This window comes from Astatotilapia calliptera, chromosome 8, assembly GCF_964374335.1.
Source record: "Astatotilapia calliptera chromosome 8, fAstCal68.1, whole genome shotgun sequence".
In the NCBI taxonomy this organism is placed as follows: Eukaryota; Metazoa; Chordata; class Actinopteri; order Cichliformes; family Cichlidae; genus Astatotilapia; species Astatotilapia calliptera.
The window spans coordinates 8310453-8332973 of NC_137429.1; the positions used below are offsets into that span (position 1 = coordinate 8310453).

The 22521-nt window shown below is 40.1% G+C and overlaps 1 protein-coding gene across 2 annotated transcripts in view; it reads right to left on the reverse strand.

Annotated features, from left to right (window-relative positions):
* The window catches only part of LOC113028189 (glutamate receptor ionotropic, NMDA 2C-like), a 60914-nt gene that overhangs the window by 18708 nt on the left and 19685 nt on the right, over nt 1-22521 (reverse strand). For both annotated transcript variants that reach the window (XM_026178255.2, XM_026178254.2), the window contains 6 exons: nt 16434-16499; nt 14611-14799; nt 13485-13825; nt 12979-13093; nt 8345-8556; nt 50-218 (listed from right to left, as the gene is read on the reverse strand). In XM_026178255.2, coding sequence (XP_026034040.1) covers nt 50-218; nt 8345-8556; nt 12979-13093; nt 13485-13825; nt 14611-14799; nt 16434-16499 — 1092 coding nt within the window. The remainder of the gene's footprint in view (nt 1-49; nt 219-8344; nt 8557-12978; nt 13094-13484; nt 13826-14610; nt 14800-16433; nt 16500-22521) is intronic.

The following is a 22521-nucleotide window of genomic DNA, read 5'->3' on the forward strand; positions in this document are numbered from 1 at the left end:
TCTGCTGGATTCAGGGACTTCTTGTTGTTTCAGTAGACATATGTCTCACCTCTCCAATCATCCCGTTCCAAACGCCGCGGACCATCTTGCCATGTTTCCCATTGGTAACCAGGTAAAGGTCATAGGAGAACTTGATGGTGCGGGACAGCTTCTTCAGGATGTCTATGCAGAAGCCCTTACAGCACAGCTTTGTGTAGGACTCTGAGTGGCCAATAATGCTGCAAGAAGGGTGAGAAAAAGCAGAGTCACACACACGGTTAGTACAACTTTGCTTAACCATCCTGTGATCAAAGATCCTCGCTGGCAGCTGGGACAGTTGCTATCTTTAGCATCAACACCAATGCTGTTGTTTTACTTTGCTTCAGAGAGCGAGTGCTAAATAGTCGCAGGCTCTCATGCTGACAGACACCATCGTCTACAGCAGCAAAGTGAAGGGCAGGCAACGGCTGCTTCATTAGCTGGAATCAATGTCGGTTAACAGCACGTCTTTCAGTGAGATGGAGGCGATGCCTAAAAATGACAAACAAGCACAAATACACTCGCACACTGTGTGACAGAGGCCACAGTGAATGGTTGACTGACTGTGATGGCCTCTAATCAAAGCCCATTAAGGTGTGTAGCATGTGTGGGGTGCACTCCCTTCCTCTCTGTGGCCTTGCTACTTAATGGGGTGTTGAAGAAGAGAACAGAGGGAAAGGAAATTGTGGGAAAAAAAATAATAGAATAAAAAATAATGGAAACCTCAAAAAGTGACACCAAACAGGGAAAGTTAAAATCAGACAAAGTGAAAATGGAGTTGACACACTTCCTAAGAAAAGAAAAACTCTCTTTTTCCCCCTCCGCTCTTTCATCTATTCAGCTGCCGAAGAAGTGGGTCTAAAATCTACGAGGGCTGAGTCACTCGGTGTGTGTGTCTGTCTGCGTGCGTCTTTGTGCGTAACTGACTGATAACCTCGGCATGTCAATGAGTCAGCATACGAGCTGAAGAACGATAAAGAGACGACGTGAGTGAATAAATGAGCAAGTGATTGAATGAAAAAAGTCAAGTGAGTAATTAACATTAAGGTGATTATTTTCCAAATCTTAAGAGTTCATTTTAGAAACATTTTAAGTGCATTTGGAGGGCTTGGTTCTTTCACGGGAGTCTAGCTCTGATAAACGCCGTGTTAATTAATTGCTTCAGGAGCTGGCCACCTGTCGTCATTATACACACTCCACTAACAATTCACACACAAACACACACAAAAGCACGTGTAAACTGGGCCGTCTCTCTCCGTTTCATACACGAACACATGCACGCATACAGTACAATGTCCCCTGGGGATGCGCAGCAGCAGTTGTGTTGTGCTGTGCTGTGCGGTCTCCACAAATGCCCAGAAACTAGTGCAGCGTGGAGGGGAGCATGTTAGACCAGAGAGAGTGAGAGAAAGGGAAACTGTCAGCTGAACAGCAGACAGGAAACATACGGACCAACAGCCAGACGATGCAGCGATGGGGCAGCGGATTCAGTTTTGAGGGAAATGAGGGCAAGTGCAAAGGAGGACAGATGGAGGAGGAGGAGGAAGAAGGAGAAGAGATTGTGAAATTACCATCACTGTGATCCAGTTGAAATGATGAGGAAAACACTACAAAGTTAATGCCCAACAGTATTGCACCGCACTGATCGTCCTCGTTGCTGCACAGTGCAAACTATTAAAGTTTGTATTTCCATCAGATAATATAAATCTTATATTATTAATCTCATCACTGTTTATCATTTATTTTCTTTTAATTGATTACCTGAAGCAGAATACATTTTATCAAACCAACAGTCAAACTCCAGAGGCACGCTTTGTAACCATAAGTATACGGATACTAAAGCTTTGTGATTCTTCAACATTTTATTACTATTTTAAACCTTTGGATAGAAAGCTGGACCTAATCTAAAATGAATAATAAAATATTTGTCTTATATTACTTTACTGGTTTATATAAGGATATTCAAGCAGAGCTAAAGCTATTCAATGAACACTGTGCCTCACAAGGACTGCAAGTGAGGTAACATTGTTTCGCATTACTTATGAGTCTTGAAGGCGTCTGTACATTTATGTGTGCTCTTTATGCAATCGTTAATAAACTTTGAAATGGAAAGTGGATTCATTTTCTCAGAAAGACAAATCAAAGACGTGCCAAATGACAGAACTGATGCATAAAGTAAGAGGGAGGTGGAACAGTCAGACATGGACATGTAATAGCCTTCACTCTTCTGGTTTTAAGCTTGCACTGACACTGGTTTACTATAATGTTCCAGTTCAGGTTATAGTGTTAGGTGAGCGCAAGGTCAAGATTCTTCCATATCAAACTCAGAAAACCATTCCTTTATGGACTAAAATTTGAGTGGTCATACTATAATGGTCAATTCTAGCTGCCATGAATTTAAATGTGAATGCCATCCATCCATCCATTCGCTTCCGCTTATCCTTTTCAGGGTCGCGGGGGGCGCTGGAGCCTATCCCAGCTGTCATAGGGCGAGAGGCGGGGTACACCCTGGACAGGTCGCCAGTCTGTCGCAGGGCCAACACACAGGGACAGACAACCATTCGCACTCACATTCACTTGCACATTCACACCTAGTGGCAATTTGGATTATCCAATTAACCTATCCCCACAAGCTGCATGTCTTTGGACGGTGGGAGGAAGCCGGAGTACCCGGAGGGAACCCACGCAAACACGGGGAGAACATGCAAACTCCACACAGAAATGTGAATGGTTTACTAAAAAAAAAAAAAACTGTATTCTAGAGTAATGTTATTTGTCAGTTTATCTTTGAGCAAAAATGCATCAAGGTAGAGGAAGACCAGCGCCTCCAAATGACCTCATTATTAGATACTTCTGCTGCACACAACTAACAGTCATGTGAAAAGGAGCATTTTCAGAGTACTCTGAGCAGTCTGGTGAAATGCCAAGTAAACCCTATGATTCAGTAGTTTGTAGATTTTTACCAGCAATAATTTGAGGTAGTCTCACGTATGACTTCATCTGTCTCTTACAACTTGTAGAGGAATTCTGGTCCTCTTAATTACAATATTTCTGAATTTCATTGAGGTGTGTGTTGATGCACAGCTCTCACACCACAGCATTTCAATCAGGTTGAGGTCTGGACTTTGACTGGGCCATTGCAACACCTTGGTTCTTTATTTTTCAGCCATCCTGTTGCAGATTTGCTGCTGTCTTTGGGATCACTGTCCTGATCCACTTTGGGCCAAGCTTTAGCTGTAGGCCAGCTGGCCTCATATTTGACTCAAGAATACTTTGGCATTCAGAGGACGTAATGGTCGACATAATGACTGCTAGGTGCCCAGAAAACAAGCCAAAATGATCATGCCTCCATCACTGGGCTTAACAGTTGGTATGGGGTGGTTGTGTTGTGTATATGATCAAATATCTCCACTTTGGTCTCATCTTTGCAAAGAACAGTGTTCCAAAATATTTAAATGCAGATTTGTAAACCTAACCCCTGCTACCGTGTTCTTTTCTGCAACCCTTCCAAAGAATTAATACTTTTTCAATCTTCTTCTGATATTACTGTCATAAAGTTACCTTCCAGTTTCCTAATACTGACCTTCCAAGTTACTATGGAAACAGTAAGGATGTACTTTCTCAGGACTTCAAAGAGTCTTGTGATCATCATGTGAAGACAATGTAGACAATAATCTTTGAAAATAGTGTTTTCAAAAAACAGCAACTTTTTTTTTACATTTTGTAAAAATTGTGACCTATCAGAGTTCAAAGGTGTTTATAGTATACAATAAGAGAAAAACATCTTAAGATAACATAAGCAACTCTTGTCAATTTTGAATAATCAGTTGTCCAAATTATTTATCAATTATCTCAAATAATAAATTATCTAAATTCCTATCTGTTAATTTTCTGCCCCAGATCTTATCTAATTTAAGAACTGCTTCCCATTAGCAGCTGGTCGCTCAGTATTGGGTTACACCATACTATTTCAGACAGCTGAGATTTGAGACGCTGGATTTTAGTGTGGAATTCCTACTCTTAATCAGCCCGGAGAGGTAGGCTTAGCCTTTTGGCAAAAGAAGCTATCATCTGTCCAAAGAAAGGGTTTTTAATGAGCAAGACAAAAAGTTTTAATCACACTAAACATCTGCTCTGCAGGGAAGCCGCTCAGACCACACAACAAGATTAACTGATTTATAGAGCACCAGTCGCCTCTCTCCCTCTCTCTTTCCTGCTCCCTCTTTGTTGGTCACCGTCCAAATGGGACACGCCAGCCAGAGAGAAGTAGAGAAAGAGAACCAGAAAGAGGGTAGGCTGGGATAACATTGTCCCACTATGACAGATGTCCCCATGTTAGATAGATAAATCTTCTTTACTAGCAATCAATGTGCCATTGTGCCCAACAACAGCCGCTACATATCTCATTCTATAATTAATGTGCCAGCCATAGCCAGATCTGCAATCTGCATAAATGATACATGCACCACAGACACATGTACACACATACGTGGAGTCATTGAAGTGAGCATGAACACAGCATTAATTAAAATAGTTTATCTGCTTACAATCAGATGATTGAAGACCGGTCAGTTTGTGCAGACTGCAAATATTACACCTAGAAATCTTCACGTTTAGCTGTGATATACAGATACAGATTCCTCTTTACTGCTGAGAGTTAGATGAGAAGATAGACACTGCTCTTGTGTCTATATATTATGCTACAACCTGCACCCAGTTAGCTTAGACTGGCATAAAGAAGTACGTAAATGCTGGACACGTAACATCATTAAAACCATAGCAAGTTCTGGTTTTAGTGGATATTTAAAGATTAAACAAACAACCGATCAACCAAAACCTTAAAACCACTGACAGGCGAAGTGGATGTTGGTACAACACAATTTTCTGCTGGGAAACTATGGATTCTTTCATGTACCATCCAGCTAAACATTGTGGCTGGCCAAGCACGGTGATAACACCTCCCAATGGCAGTGGCCTTCCTGAGCATGACAATGATGTCTGCCACACTGCAGAAACTGCTAAGGAACCGCTTGAGGAACATGACAAAGAGGCTGAGGGTTGACCTGTTCTCTAAACTCTCTAGATCCCAATCCGATTAAGCATCCATGGGATGCACCAGAATGAGCTCAATCCCTGCACACCCGACCGTATAACCTGCAGGACCCAAAAGCTCCACTGCCAAGATCCTGATGCCAAAAGCTACACAACACACCCAGAGGTCCCGTGTCCATGCCATATCTCTCTCTGTCTCTCTATATATATACAGTTTTGAAAATCATTTCAAAACTGGATAGCACTCTTGCACTCAGCCATGTACCAAGCACATGTCTGATGGTCAGACTCTACCAAATGGAGCAGACCTTACAATCAATAAGGTTCCACACTTGAGCAAACACTGCAAGCAAACATACAAAAATGAATAAATTGTAACATAATCAATAACAGGCAGTGAGATTCCAGTTAGCGATAACAAACTCCCAGAGTACAGGGCTAAGAACATCAAGGAAACTACAGTTACATCCTTTTGATACATTATCATACCAATGCATTGACGTAGCTTGTTTGCTGTCAGTTGGGATAGTGCATCATGATATCTGACTTAATATCCTGGCAGAACTAGTTATTAAAAGGTGCAGAATAAACAGCCATTTTTTTGCTGTCAGTGACCAACTGCAAGGAGTTGCATTGACAAACAGGTTAGCCAAAGGCAGGACATGCAACCCCTTAAATCTCTGGGTAACCACGTTTGATCACAGGTTGCCTGGTGGGAGGCAACCTTTTTAAAGCCAATGTATCAATCGTAACTTCATTGCACACAGTTGCAATACTTTGGCTGTACAGTGGTCTTTAGCTACTGTTTTCCAAATGTGACTGTAGCGTTAAAGATAAGTCCAAAGGCAACTCGGTGCCTATAGATAGTGAACAAGTGGGCTAAATATGTTTATACCTTTCTGAGCATGTTTTTAATGTGATTAACTTATCACCAATACAGCTTGCTTTATTATACAGCCTGTCCAGGCGTTTGTGCTCCAGTTTTTTATGGGTGAAATTCTAATATTTTATTAATCTTGTTGTTCAGCACTAAGTAGCATATATCTATCTGTCCGTTGCATCCCTACAGTTTATGTACCCACCACAGTCAAAATGCAATCAATGCAGTCGATGCTTGTGGCTCATAATAAAAACATCAACATCACTGACAGATTATGAGAAAAAAAAATGCTGGATGAAGATACAGTTTAGTCATTAAAACATAACTTTATGAAATAGAGGAATTAGCAGAACACGAAACAAAGACACAAACACATCCATGCCCCAAATGGCTAAATTATTGGGTTTGAATTATTGGATTGACCTGCCAATTCTTAGTCAACATGGAAAACTTCAGTCCTTTTTCTCTTTCTTTTTGGCACTTAGTAAAACAAACCAAAACATCTTACTGTAAGAGCTAACAAACTAAAAATAATCTGTTCCTGTTACACATGTTCCTTAGATGTAAATTTTATATTCAACGAAAAACTGGTAAGTAAGCAAGCAAAGGCCCTTAATAAAATTTACCAGCACTGTAGCATAGGTGCTCGTGTAAAATAGCTAATCCAAGACACATAGAAAGATTTTTATTAAAAAAAATAGTGTTTGTAAATATATTTATAGTTTCAGTTCTCCCCTTGTCAACTTGATAAGTGAGATGACAAAGTCGTAAACACTGCTTACAAGACATATCTGTGAAAAAACAACAACAACAACTCGTGATATAGTTTCATTTCTATTGTGTGTGACCATGATGAAGATAGTGTGTATTCTTAATGAACACTAGTTCAGAGGTAATAGCTGTTTAATGGCTGTTTTCTGCCATGCTGTGATCTGTGTTTGACACTGAGGGTGTGATTTTAAAGTGCTTAGACACTCAGCACACACAATTACTCTGAGTTTAATGAAGTGTGGAGGTATGCAGTGTCTACTCAAACCTAAACTGGGGCAAAGGAAAAGGGAGTGAGGGAGGGTGTAGATGTCTGAGTGTGCGACTGCAAATTTGCTAGAAATAGTGCCAATATGATACCTTTGTTATTTGCTAAGTATTAAAACAGTAAAAGCTCATTTAATGACTTTATAAAGGAGCATGTGATGATGGAAGTTCATAACTATGACCAATTCAAATCTAGAGTCATTGAACACTTAGGTACGGCTTTTCAATAGCTTGTTAACGCAAACATCTAATCAACCAATCACACAACATCAACTAGATGCATATAAGCATGTAGACAGCCTGCTGAAGTTCAAACCGAGTATCAGAATGGGGAAGAAAGGTGATTTAAGGGACTTTGAATGTGACATGGCTGTTGGGCTGGTCTGACTATTTCAGAAGCTGGTATTAAAATACTTTCTTAATGGCAGAGCAGAATGACCTGACTGCTTTGAGCTGAAAGGAAGGGAAGAATAACTCAAACAGCCCATGATTACAGATAATATATACAGATGAGCATCTCTGAACACATAACATCTTTAAGAATGTTGGGCTACAGCAGCAGAAGACCACACTGTTTGCCACTCCTGACAACAGGAAACCAGAGATATAACTCACCAAAATTGGAAAAGTGAAGACTGGGAAAACATTGCCTGGTCTAACGTGTCTCAGTATTTGCTGCAAGTCTTAGATGTAGGGTCAGATTTTGGCATAAACAACATGAAAGTATGGGCCATCCCCTTATCTCAGTGGTTAAGGCTGCCGATGGTGCAATGGTCTGGGGGATATTTTCCTGGAACTCTTTGGGCCTTTTAGTACCAACTGTTGCTGACAATCTCTATTCTTTTATGATACCAGTTTACCAGCAAAATAATGCATCATTTATGCATCACCTCAAATCTCAAAGTGGTTTCTTGAACATGGAAATATTCTTTGTGTTCACAGATGGGAGATAAAATATATAAACATGTCATCAAAACATATGGCTAGTTGTATTTTGCCTGTGTAGCCCAACATGCACATTGAGACACAGTGTCTCAGTCTGGGTCAAACTACTGGCAAGTTCTGCTATAACCAAAAAACATGAAACTAGACCATTTATTTTGTATTTTATGAATATATGCTGACATATGTTGTCCTCTTTTCATTGGCCAAGACCACTGCTTCAGAGGTTTTTTTTTGAATGCATACTGAAACAACGCCACCAACACTGTGTCACTGGAATTGCACAGTTCTCATCTATTTAGAGCCACAGCACTACATTTCATGAGACAATGCTGTGGTATAAACATCTGTGACCATGTATTTGCTTACATCTATGTATTTATTAAGCTGTGCGTGTGTTTGTGTTGCCATGTGTACCTATCTGTGTAATTGGACTGACGCCTGCAGGGCACAGTGTTGCGGACACAGGTACCCGTGCCTGGGTCTACATTCTCAACCATGACGAACGGATGCTCCTCCAGCGTAGCCACGGTCAGGTGACGATCATCAGACACATGCTCCAGGAAGTTGCCATACCGAGGCCAGATAGGGTAGCGAACTTGGAGGACGCCCCGGGCATACGTACCCACCTGAGCAAGAAGCGTGAGAGACAAAGATCTCATTGGTATCACATGTGAGTCCCGACCTTCGTGTCAACACCTTCCCTCTTCACCTACCCTGCCATTCCTAACTTCACAGGATGAATAATTTTTATAAAAATTTTATAATGAAAAAATGCATGCGCTGACCTGGAGGAAGAGGATAAGAAGATCAAAGGAGAGTATACTCATTAACACATGCTGAGGAGACTTAAAAGTGTTTGAGAAAGACTTTTACTGGGGAGGAAAAACCCCTCAGAAACTAAAACAAAGAGTAAACCAACTGTATCACATTAATAATACAGCCCAGCATGTGCTGCTTTCGCTGTGTGTTCATTTTGTTGACTGATTATTCAATTAATAATTTTCCCTTTTTTTAGACTAATAAACATTTCGAAATGTCACTATTCATAATGGTAACTGTTCAAGTGATTACCGCTATTTATTTTGTGTGTTTAAAAGATTTGCTGCATTTGTAGAGCCGGTGTAAGTAAAGCTCACTGAACTGAAAATAAATGAACAAACTGAGATTCTGACAGATTCGTTAACGAGATTGCTACTGAAAGAAAGGAATAGACTGCGTATTTTATTGTCACGGAAGCCACTTTTGCACCAGAATTGTTGTACAATGTCACATCACGCAATGGATAGTCCCATAGATGTCGGCGGTAAGCTCAACGAAACTCTCCCCATGAGGAGCAAGACTGTTTGTCACATCAGCCAACCTAATGAGGCGTGCTGAGCTTGGCCAGCGCTGACTTACTGCATATGAAACTCACTCCCTTACAGATTTAATGAGACCTCTTTTTCATACCAACTCTTGATTCTTTCTTCACCTTAGTCATACTAATGTTTTTCCTTCGTCATACATGGGCGACTTAAGGATCTGTATAAAGGTGCAGCACGTAAGGCTGTGATTTGTTTCTGTGCGCCGTCTGTGAACGACAGAATGGCAGAACTGCCAGTTTTGAAGATCAGTCATTTGAATTTATGGGATCCTCGTGTGTCTGAGCATCTTAAGCATCTTAAGTGCTTTCACTGCCATTCAGGCACTCACTGGACCAATCATTGAATACTGGGTTAAAATATGGTGTGATGATTGAATGTGCCACACTCCTATCTATCAATCCAGTCAGGTTTTGACAATAAGTAATGCATTTACCTTGCCTAAAAAAGAGTCTCTTTGTCAATGCCAAGACAGCACTAGGTAGTAGCAGAGTAGTTTTATGTTTGGAGTTATTTTTTTCTTTAAAAATACATCTTTAAAACACGTCAGTTTTCTCGCTCTCTTTTTGGCTGTTTCTGCAGCTATTTTTCTCTTTTTTTACACATTTTATTGTCTGTGAAAAGTGACAAATAATGACCTCTTTCTGCTGACTTCTGTTAATTCAAAACCACTGCCAAGAACCAAAGAGTCATGATTCTAGGATTCACTGAGCGAGTGACAACAATAAGCTGTGAATAACAGATCCTTCAATTTTTTGTAACAGAGCCAGAGAAACTGTCATTACGCTCCCCTTTCCTAAGCTTCTTGTTTAGTTTTTCAAATTCAGAAAAAAGGTGCTACTAAACAGCAAAATGTCTACTGTTAGAGCTTCCTATTTTGCAGTTCCTTCAAAATAAAAGGGTACTTATTGAGCCTGAAAATGAACTGTCATTTTCCATTGTGTTTGCCATTTGTGTTTAGCATCTTGTGTTTTCCTGTATTGTAGTTTATTATTCTCGCCTCCTCTGTGTCACTGGAATCTTGTTCACTGTAATTTTTCATGTGTCTTATTTTAATTAGATGTTCTTGTTATTTCTTCATTTTTTTTCACAGTCAATCAGGAAATATTTCCTGATTTATCTCTCTGTTAATGATCTTGATTATGTGCACCTGTACCCTGTTCCCCACCTGTTTCCACTTCTCTAATCACCCCTCTGTATATAAATAGTCCCATCTTACCTTTATTGTTTGTGTACCTTACCCAGGGTGTGCTTTGCTTTCCTGGCCAAATGATGATGATGAATGATTGCTTGTTGACTTTTGTTTTGTTTGCTTTGTAGAGTTTTGAATTTAGCCTAATAGAAGTTTCTTTTAGTTTGGCTCTGGATGCCTTGGGTCCTGTGTTTATTTCCAACTTTCTGCTACCATAAAACTGTTTTTTTTTTTTTGTTTTTTTTTGTTGGGACAATCTCACTTTAGGTCAGTTAGAGGCTATTTCAGAACAATGGTGAAGTGAAAAGGCTATACTGCACATAGCTTGTGTTTTTGCCAGTAAGTCATATTCAGGAGGCACTTCACCCCTACAAATTCACCATACAGTTGTCAGGTTTTCCCAGCATTAGCTGGCTTCACAAAACCTAAAACCCAAGTTGGAGATAATGGATAGCAATTTCCTTTATCAAGCTTCAGGCTCTATGTGTGCTCATATAAAATGAGGGTGTCCGATACATCATTCGACTCTTCCAATGCACAAAATGGATCGATGGGGCACAGTCTGTTCCAGTCATACACATTATCAGTGGAAAAGGTGATGGTGCTGCTCTCTAAAGAATACAACACTATTGCTGCAAGTGAGATTAATGTTACAGGAAATCATTAATCAAAACTTCAGAGCAGTTAAATAAATATATATTAATGTGAGTTACTGCTCTGTGCTGCAGCAGTTTAGAGTTGCGAAACTAAACAGTATATATTTAAACACTGAATGTTGTTTGGTGTGTTCAGTTCTGACATTGTCCCATAAATGGGACAATAAAGAAAAATCAATTATTTTATTGATCGAATAGGTATTTTTAGTGATAAATAGCCTACGAAGCTAACTGATCAATTTCAGTTGCAGATGCAGCAGTGTGAAAAATATTAGTTTCGGACTAAACGTAAATCCTTTAATTCAAAGTCCTTTAAATTCCTGAGACACTGGGATACCAGCAGTTTGCACTACTGTAACAGAGGGGTTAAGATCTACAGGTTGCATATAAAAAAACCTGCTCCTTCGGCAAGTATCATACCAACAGGATACTGTAAATGAAACAATATGCAAAATTGCTCCAGATCAGTTTATGTGTTCGCTGTAAGTTACCATGGTGATCTAGCCATGTTAAAACAAAGGAAAGAGGAAGAAAAGAGATCCTCCTCCACTTTATATTCGACTTACCTCACTTATACCCCTCTTGTCTACTCTTTGGGGTTGGGCAAGAAGTCTGTTTTTCCTTTAAACATTGCAGCTCTATTGTTAATAAAAATAAAAGGCAGAGCTGTGTGACAATTCACATCTCCCATGTGTATATAATTTTATTGATTATCGCTGCTTTGTATTTACTGTGTTGAGTCTATAGGTGTAAAATTGATACAAGATAAGACCTGGGAGAGGATCCTGGCAGTGAAAGGGGACAAATGTCACCCAGCAGCACCCTTCAGATGATGATAAGGAATAACAGCATGTTAAACTGTCAGGCTGTCACAATGAAAAGAGAGAAGCTTGAAAAGAGCAAGTACTCCACGACATGTCATTATAACGGATGAGATACCTGACACAAAGAGGAGAGGGAGAACAAGCGGCGAGAGATCGGGCTGTAATGAGATGGGATTGAAAAGGAGGGAGAGGATTCGCAAAATTTAGATGCTTGTATGGCATCTTGTCAGATGTCTTGTTATCTGTAACTTGTGAACGTCAATACCTGTGCTCGGGGACTAACATGGGGAGGGAGAATACGTGATTTTAGGATCTACAAGCACAGACGATCCTAACCCCACTTCAGCACAATGACATGTCCATGTTCATACACATATACACACATGCACACACCAGCCAGGAGGTGACATTGATAAAGTAGGTTGGTCTTTCCAGGGCAGAAATAAATGAGTTCAACTGTAGCTGTGAGATTACGTTTAGGTCTCTCTGTTCAGTCTGTTTTTCAATACACCCTCAGGCTTTGACTGCGTGTGTGCGCTTGTGTGCGTAAAAGGGATTGAAAACACTCCCTAGGCTGCAAGGCATGGTTATGAGGAAACGGGAAGGATTCATCCTCACCAGGAAACAAAGATGCACACTTCTATTGATCTGAAATAATGATGTCAAACTTCAAGTCTAATGCAGTTTTTCAGGTGTAAACTATCAGCATTTATCCAGATTAGATCTTTAAGTTGGATGCTTTCACACTTAGAGGCTGTGATTCTGAGCCTATGGAAGTAATGTCCATCATTTTTGCTAAAGAAAAACAACAACTGTGCTCTTCTCATGTCATGACAAGCCTGAGCACACAGGCATGATACACATACCCACACCAACACTTATGATGTCTGTTAAAGTGCAAACATTTTGAAGGAGAAACAAAATCCCAGATTTTATTTTAAATGCATTTTGTCTTGCCCTGCTCATGGTGTGTTTCTGTGCCAGTGTGTGTAATTCAGTTAAAGCTTCTCAGTACCTTGTCCCAGATTCTGTCCCGGTCCAAAGAAATGATAACCATAGAAGGGTTTGAGAGGAAGCCTTGGTTGTTGAACGACAGATCTCTTCTCTCCCAAGTCACATTCAGCATGTGTCTAATCCCAACAGAAACATAAACAGTATGCAATCAAGGAAGTTTGACTTCTGCTTTCTAGAAATCAGAATATGCATATTCATTCACACGGATGCATGCACATACAATGATCACCTGCTAATTAAATCTAAAGCTCCCCCCGGGAGCTTAATCTAATGTAGGAGACTGGAAGTAGCTCATTAGGCGATGATAGCGGCAGGTGATTGGTCTGACAGCCTAGTGTTCCCACTGAGTGATTTCACTGTCTCTTAATACATTAATCCATGACAGACTAGACTGTTTATAATGAATCCAAATTAATTAGCATTTCAGACCAATGCTAAAGAGGCGCTATACTCGCACAAATTTCAATGAGTAACAAAACAAGTAACACCTGCATAGTGTTGCTTCACCTGAACAGAGTGTAGTTGTCTGAGTGTTTAGCCGGCTTGTTGCAGTCACCGTGTCCCTCGGGGATAAAACCATATTGCCGCTTGAAACTATCTGCCCCTTTGGCTACGATGGCGACACCCTCCCTCACTCTCTGCCGCAAGCTTTTCCTCCACTGGTCGGTAATCACACCGATTACACCTATAGGAAAGCTGGCAGGTGGAGAGCTGTCAGGGTTGCCCACGGCCAGACTGGGGAGGATCCAGATGTAGCCTGGCCCCAACAGACCAACCTCAGCGGCATTTTTAAAAAGGTACTGCGCCTCTTCGTGTGAGCAGTACGCCAGCAGAACCTGGGAGTCCAACTGCAGATGGACAATAAATCAGAATATCCTGAGCACGCTGCACTACTAAGTCATCAGAAGCAGCTAACTTGGATAACATAGATGTTTACTAAGTTTACATACAACAAAAGAAGCAGCTCTCATTAAAGAGGAAAGCTCACGGTGTCCACAAGATGCCTCGTCTCCCCAGCTGCTGCAATATTGAACACCTAGAGCTAACTTCCCTGTTTTAAGCAATATTAGGGTCTGCATATGGAGGCAGGAGGGATGCCTGTGGCAAATTTTCCAAGTCTGCCACCAGAACACAGCTTGTTTCCCATTTGGGAGGTTTGTGTTTTGCTTTGTTCTCGCAGGCTGATTACTTTCCTTTTCACTCATTTTGTACTTTTCACTTTTTACTCAGTATTTGGTCAGTTCTGAGCACTGAAAACGACTCCAAAAACATATTGCTTTATGTTAAATTACACGTTAATGTTAAAAAGATTAGTGCTGCAACATTATGCTTCAGAGTACCCACCCTGAACCAGTGCCATTACTTCGAACAGAGACAAAATGTCATAGCCGTCTGGCAACAGACAAAGCTAATAACATTTTAGTCTATCTCTGTGTGAAAGCCTTACAACAGATTGGTGACCTGGCCACGGTGTACCCCATCTCTCATCCTATGACACCTGGGATAGGCTCAACTACTTGCCTCCTGCCCCTGCGTTTCATGCATACTGCCCATTAAAACAGGAAAACAGTAGCTTGTGATTTAATCTCCCAGATAATAGAATCCCTTAACATTTCAAAGTGACTTGTCGTACCTGCTGAAGCATGCGTTTGAGCTTCATGTCACTTGCTCCAACGGACATTTCCAGAGACATTATATCCTGCACATTCCACAAGAAGTAGGAAGTATCTGTGTAGGACTGAACTATATCCACAAAGGTGTCGTAGCCCGGCATTAGGCTGGTGATCACAGCAAATTCGCCCCAGTCATACTCCTCCATCATCTGAAACAGACACATGCAGAATTATCAATATCTGCTGCAAGAAAAAATATTGTCACATCCTCTAAGGTGCAGTAAAAGTAAAGAAGTAGAGTAAATGGTAAACCCTAACTTGGACAAATGTATTATGTTTTAAAGAGTAGATTAATATATCTACTGTCTGCTATTATGGGTCATTAATGTCTGAATTTTGCATCTTAAAAAATCATGTTCAGTTCTTCCAAATGATCTCTCCTCATCCTCAGCTACCAATCACAAGGGGGAAAAGGTACAGTTACAGTCAGTGAGTGGGCCCTGGAGCTGTTGCTAGGTGAAACAGGTCACAAAGAGGGTGCTGCTTTAGTCGCTAGCAGATTGCAGCAGTCAGCTGTAATTTGCATAAAGGTGCCGACATGTCTTAAAACACTTTTGAAAGGCTAAAGGTTAGTAAAATTTGCTGCAGCCAGCACGTTTCCAAAAACACAACTTTTGCTCTGTAGACAAACATTCTCCGTTTCTGGTTTTTCATTTTTCAGTCTCAATATTGTTTGGCGAGTACCTTATGCGTGTCTGCAAACATGATCTATGCTTGATAGGTGCAACTGCTGCAAGTTGCAAGTGACCAAAGCAATCACAAGGAGGCTTTTGCTTTTACCCTCAGCAACTACTGGTTTCAAGGGGTAAAGGCAATTGATTGCTGTTTTTTGGACAAAGGTTTTTCTGTTGTGAACTCTGAATTCTTGTTGTTGTTGCTGTTTAACATTATGTTGGCTTTCAGAAATGTGGCAACGAGAATGAAAAAGTATCTTGATTCCTCGATGTTTCAGTTTCTGGTTCTTTCTGTGTTTTCTTTTGATAGAGTTCTTCTTCACTTGTCTCTTCTTTTATTTGTTCCTGCCGTGTAGTTTCCCCTGGGCTCATTACCTCAGTTTCCTTGTTTGTGTATTCACTTCTCATTGCTCTATGCTTCCCTGTGATTTTGCCTGTGTTTCCTAGTGTTTCCATTCCCTATGAAATTATTCCTTGTGGCTAAAACTTTAGTTTACTACCATTTCGATTAAACAACTAAGACAAAGTGTTAACTAGTAGGCTTCAGAGGTGCAGAAATGTTGTCATCTGACTTCTGGGTGTACAGAAGTCTATGGTAAAACGGCCCTCAGATGCCTGCTCTGTAACCTTAGTAAACACATGACTTTAAGGTCACCTGGTGAAAATAAGGTCTACAGGTTTCAAAACACCAAGATGACAGAAACCACATTACTTAGCTTAAAGCCTCACAACAGCACTGCACTGACAAACGCATGAATTCATAGTGTCCAAGTAATTTGAATACTGTCTGTGGTATTGAGTTGCTTTTGGTTTTGTTTTGATTGTACGGCCGAAGTGATTCCTCTTTTTATTTAGAAATGTATCGAGCCTAACTTTGGGTTTAACATCAAGACAGTAATGACAACATCAATCAAAAAATATACCTGCCAATTGTAAAATAAAAGTCTGCTGCAGATTGTATTCGTTTATGGAAACTCCAAATTCAAATTGGGGATCTGCAATTGACTTGTCAGCCTCATCCCTCTTAAGATTTAATGAACTAGAATTTTCTTTCCTCAAAACTGAAAGAATTAAGTTTTTGTCAGCTTTAAAATAATGCACTTCCATACCTTGAATATGCAGTTGACCTGCTGCTCCAGGGAGACTCCCATCTGCAAGAAAGAGGATCCTTCAGCCTGCAATGAAAAAGAGTGCTTCATTCAATGCTTGTGGTTGTCATGGTTCTGAAGGTGGATGATGCAACAGCAGCTCAGAGCAGACTTCTTTAGCGGGGCTCATGCTTGCTGTCACAGAGGTTTAAAAAAGTGTTGAGATCGAGTACCCAACGGGTTTCATTTCATTTGTGTTGTGAAATATTTTCACCCATGGAACAAAACTAAAATATTCTGAGTAAATCAGCACACAAAAAATCCTGGTACAGTGTTGAACCTGTCACAACAGAAGCCAAACTGACAAGATATTCACATGAACTTGCTCGCTTGTCCTCATTTTAGCAACATCTTAACATTGTTACAGCTGCAGAACAGTCTATTTAAATAATTAGTTCCCTTGCTCAGCTGTAAAACGGTCCATGTTAAAAGTCACCATGGAACAGTCTTACATAACCAATTAATTAAGAACCAATAAAGACAAAGACAGGACTACATTTTAAGAGGGTGATGCACGGGTGATTGCATTTGAAATAAAAGATCTTTAGAGATTTCAGCAGTGTCTTTAAAAAACCTTAATTGGGCAGTTTAAAAAGTGACCAGAAGCACACCTTTATAGTTTTACACATATGACAGCAACTAGTTAGCAATAGCTCCTTAACACCAGATAGCTGTCAAAAATACCTGCACCCTATAGGAATAAATGTCCTATAAGGAAAAAATGCTTTTATTTTTTCCAGGGCCTTGATTCCCCAAATTGGCTCTCAATGTCTCTGAAGTGGAAATATTCAGTCCTGCTGCTCTCTTTATGTTTTAGGCGTTAGCGTACATTTTCACACCTAACTGAAGTTTACCTCCGAATGAACAAAATCCCTCTTAGCAGTGCACTCATACACAGACTAAGCATTGGCTGCACTTTGATTCAAACAGCCAAACCAGACAAAAGAGTTAACCATAAATTTCCACAGTCTGGACACTTTGCCCCTATCTTTTTTTAGACCCGCATCTGTGATAGTTAAAAGAAGTTGGAGATCTAAGGGGCCTAATGGTGCTGCAGGGCATAAGCAGACCTGTGATGTAAGCAGGTGCAAGAATATGCAGGGTCTTGACACAAGTAGTGATATGTTTTAATTTAATAATGGGTGGAGATGGGGAGGTTGGTGCAAGAAACGCAGATCAGGGCAATATTGTCTTTTTAAAATATGTACATGGTATAGTACATGTACTATACCATGTAATGCACAAGAGAAGAAGGCAAACAGAATGAATGAGAGAGAGAAGAGCTACTGTTAAACTGTCAAGTGCCATTAGGGACCAGGTCTCAGATCTTTTCAGTCTGTTCTCGTCTCAGAGGTGACTAACTGTCATCGCTCCTTCCTGTTGCTTTTCCCTCTCTCACAGCTCAGAGCCTCTGCAAAGCCCAAGAGAGTTCTGCAGCCTGAGGAATACCACAGAAGTATCACAGCCAGACTCTTTCACTCAATTTCTACCAATTTTATCTCTGTCTGTGCTTGTTTGAAACTCACCTCTATCCAGAGTTGAAATGCTACCAGACCACGGACTGGGCTAGGCATCAAAATAGCTATAAAAATAGCAATACTGAGGCTGTCAGTGAATGAATAAAAAATGGCTGTGGATTGGCAGTCCTGGTTAGCTATAGTGCCCCACTTCAGCTAGTATGTCTATGCAGCGGTGAGGTGCATCATTAGAAGAGAAAAATACAATTAGTTGTGCCCGAGCTATTAAACAAGCTAATAACACGGTGACCTCCTCGGTCAAGTCGGTGCTTCATCACTATTCAGTTTGTCACATCAGAATCAAACATGTTTGAAGACATTCACTTTCTCTTCCATAGTGAAATCAAATGAGAATTACAACAAAATCCTGTTCTCGACTAACTCTCACAGTGACACACCCACACAAAGAGACAGAGTTCACCCTCCCTCTTTTCATCCTCCACTTCCCAGCCGTCTTGTTCTCACCACCTTGGCAGTGCGGCTGTCACACACAAGTGTAATTAGCAGTCCTACTGCAGCAGCGTATGGTAATATGACAGGGAGACTGTGGACATGGTGGCTGCTCACACAGTCCTCTCATTCCACGGGGAGAACTTTGTACTGTACCGTTGCTCAGTGGAGTGACTGGTGTCAGTCAAGCACACACAGATGCTCATTCACATATGGACACAAATGTATTACACAGTAATACCCAGACAGGTCTGCTAGATTTACCATTTTAATTGCTTAACAAAGCCCCCTACCACAAATCACAGCCAAATATTAGCATCCATTAATGCATCTGATGGCCACAGATAGTTCACAAATTACATCAATATGTATAAAAATAACAATATTGTTAGCATGTATTTACACTCACAAGCCACTTTATTAGGTGTTCAACTGCCCATTAACGCAAACATCTAATCAGCCAATCACATAGCAGAGACTCGAGACATGGTCAAGACAATCTGCTGAAATTCAGACGTGGGTAGAAATGGGATTTAACTGACTTTGAACATGGCCTGGTTCCTGGTGTTCCATAGGCTGGCCTTTTAGAAACTGCTGGTCTCTTGGGACCAGCAGTTTCTCACACAAACATTTTTAGGCTTTACAGAGAATGGTCCAAAAAAAGGAGAAGAAAAATCCAGCGAGGGCAGACTACTTTGAGCTAATAGGAAGACAACAGTACCTCAAATAACCACGCATTACAATCAAGGTATGCAGAAGAGCATCGCTGAATGCACAACAGCTCAAACCATGAAGCAGCAGAAGACCACTTCTGTCAACTAAAGAAAAAAACAGGAAACTGAGGCTGCAATTCACATACCTCACCAAAATTGCACAACCCAGTCCAACCCAGGAACTGAAGGTGAATCTAATAAAGTGGCCAGTGAGTGTATAGTGCACTCTTAACAAAAATGAGGCATGAAAGCCAGCTCTCCCCACAAAATCTATATTTTTTAAAGGTCAAAGGTCAAGGTCAAATTTATTTATATAGCACATTTCAAACAGCCGATGCTGCACAAAGTGCTTAACAATATAAAAACTACAGTAAAAATAAAGGCACTTTTCTGGAGGTACACCAAATGTGTAATATACTGAATGTGACAATTTAACAGGAAAATCCAATAATGGTGTTTCTGTAAATGGTTCGCTGTCAAACACCATCTTTAAACCCTAGCTAGATTATAAAATATGATTCTCGTCCACCCTTTCAAAGGGTAATAACAACATGCCCATGATAAAAGGTGCTTGCGTATTAGCAGGAGCAACATGGCCCTATATGTCTAGCCCAAGGACACTTACATTGGCACATGGAGAGGCCTGGGATTTAACCACTAACCCTGCAATTAGTGAACAACCTGCTCCACAGTCTCTGCAGTGTCACTGGGGGTATGAGATATTCCCTCTTTTGGCATTTTAATGATGCAGTAATGATAAAATGTGCTTTCTAACATGTTGACTCCAAAGACAATGGCATATAATTTACATTATTTCTGAAATCTGAAATTCATACCCTCTAGAATGATAAAAAAAAAATTTCATCACCAAAAAAAAGACAACTTTGTAATGAGTGAGCCGTGTGTATTAAAGGACAAACAGGCACAAATCACGCCAGTAAACTGCAAAGGTTTCGCATTTTTTGTTTAATTTTTCATTCCATGAAAAATTAGTTCCTACCTGACTCCCTGAATTTATGATACATACCATGGTACTTTTGCTCGAAGTTGGTTAAAAAATGTGGCAACATTTAACACCCTCTTGTCTGGGTGTAAAGTTTTAACAAAGCATAAATGTGTTTTTCAACCATGATCATTTCAGTCTACACCTTTGGGTCTTTGACACAGAAATTTTTTTTATTGTAAGAAGGTAAAAATTGATGTATCTTTCTAAATATGCTAAGGCCGATGCACAAACAAAGAAAGGAAAGAAAGGAGGCTCTCGTCAATTTTTTTTTCTTTTTTCATCAAGTTATCCGACATTAAAGCTACGATAATCACAGATATATTTTTGAAGACATGGTCTTGGTGACAGCTTCTCTCTTGAAAGGGACTATATCTTCAAAAGAAATGATCTCAGGCAGTATTTCAAAAGTAGTTGTGATGACTTGAGCATCAGCGACAGAATCAGATTATCTTTTGGTGCATTGGGGTTGGTGGAAGAAATCAAGCACATTCGATGGAAGTTGATGGAAATGTTTTTAGGGGACTTACTTGTCCTTTATATAGTGACATTTATCTCTTCATGATGTCAGGAAAAGTATTAAACTACTGAAATACTTTTATTACTACTTTGACCGACTGCCTTTTAGAAATTATTGGGTCATACTCATTGGATTTGGCCATTAATGTGATTTTATTCCCAGCAATGGAAAACTGTATCCAACGTGAATGCAGCAGCTCTGTTCTTCTCATGACCTGTTTATAGAGTGCTGTGGTTTCTGGATCATGAGGCCGAGGGAGAGCCAGAAGGGAGGCGGTGGAGAGAGGAAACAGAGGTGCAGAAGGACAGACAGAGAAAGCGGGTCAGTCTGGCAGCAGAAACAAACTCCTAAAAAAGAAACGTACACTGTGATCCAGTGACAGTTGTCTGGCTCACATCATCACTTTGAACCAAAATCACGACCAGCGTGTGACCTTAGACTGCAGCCAGTCCTCAGACGGTAACCCTTGAATATAATCTTCCACTGACAGCCTCAAATTGTAATAGATGATCTTATATGCTCGAATGCTCGAACTCAACGCTTTCTTTGCTTCAAAAATCCATCATGTTCACAGTTTAAAGGCACTTTTGTCCATGTTTACTGGCATCCACATAAAGCTGTCAGCTTTTCTTTTTTTTTAAATTCCAGACCGTATCATCGCCTGCCAGTGCAGTCGCTCATTATTTGATGTTTGTAACTGTAACAAACAAAAGCTTGTTTGTGAGTGATCAAACATTTATGGCGCAAAACAGAGAGATTTAATAGTGCTTCACGAGAGCAGATAAGAGCTGTCATCTGCAGTTAATTAATTCCTCCTTTCCCAAAATGTTTCACGGCGGCTATTAAAATAATTTACTACCCTCTGTCATTATTTTAAGAGTGAACTCAACCCAATTTACAAAAGCAATGATGCTCTTTATATTTATGTCAAGTGAAAACTATTTGTTTTGTTTTTTTCAGAAAGACATTTTTTAAGATGAGGTGAGGTGATGAGGTAGTTTTTCTATCACGTCATTGCTATTATGTCCACTTCACTGTGGACGTAATATGTTCCTATGCCTCATGGTTTTTTTTTTAATCTTTATCTCTTCAACTGCTTAAGTCTTTTCGTTGGAAGAAGTAATTGTCTTTTGTTTGCTTCTTGGATCAATTTAAAGGTTCTCAAAATTACGTGAATCATATATGTAGCCTACACAGACTCTAACCCATTAACACCCATATTGGATTTTGAACTGACTTGTTATCAGAATTAGAAAGACTTTATTTATCCCCAAGGGGCAATTAACATACAACAGAGCAGCATAATGTTGAATATAAGGACAATAAGAACAGGCAATGAGAGTGAGATAACAAATACACAGAATATACAGTATATACAGTTTTAAAATTACACAGTTTTAACATTAAAGTGATTGAAAGGTGAATAAATAACTGTAAGTGACTAAAATTGAATATTGTTATTGCATGCTCTCTACTATCATCTTTTCAGTAGATTTCAAGATACTTGGAGAATTAATGGTTAAGTAAATTACATTATGGAGATTTAATAATATTAAATTAAACTGCATTTCGTTGCCCTGTACCTGTGCATGTGCAATGACAATAAAGTTGAATTCTATTCTATTCTATTCTAAATAATAATTAAAGTAATGTTAGATGTGATGATACCAGAAATAGTGGATCACCTACTGGTGATGGCCAGATGGTGCGATATGGCAGCCTCGCCTCTGTCAGTCTGTCCCAGGGCAGCTGTGGCTACGACTGTAGCTTGCCTCCACCAGTGTGTGAATGTGAGAGAGAATGAATAGTGGAATTGTAAAGCGCTATATAAATGCAATCCATTATT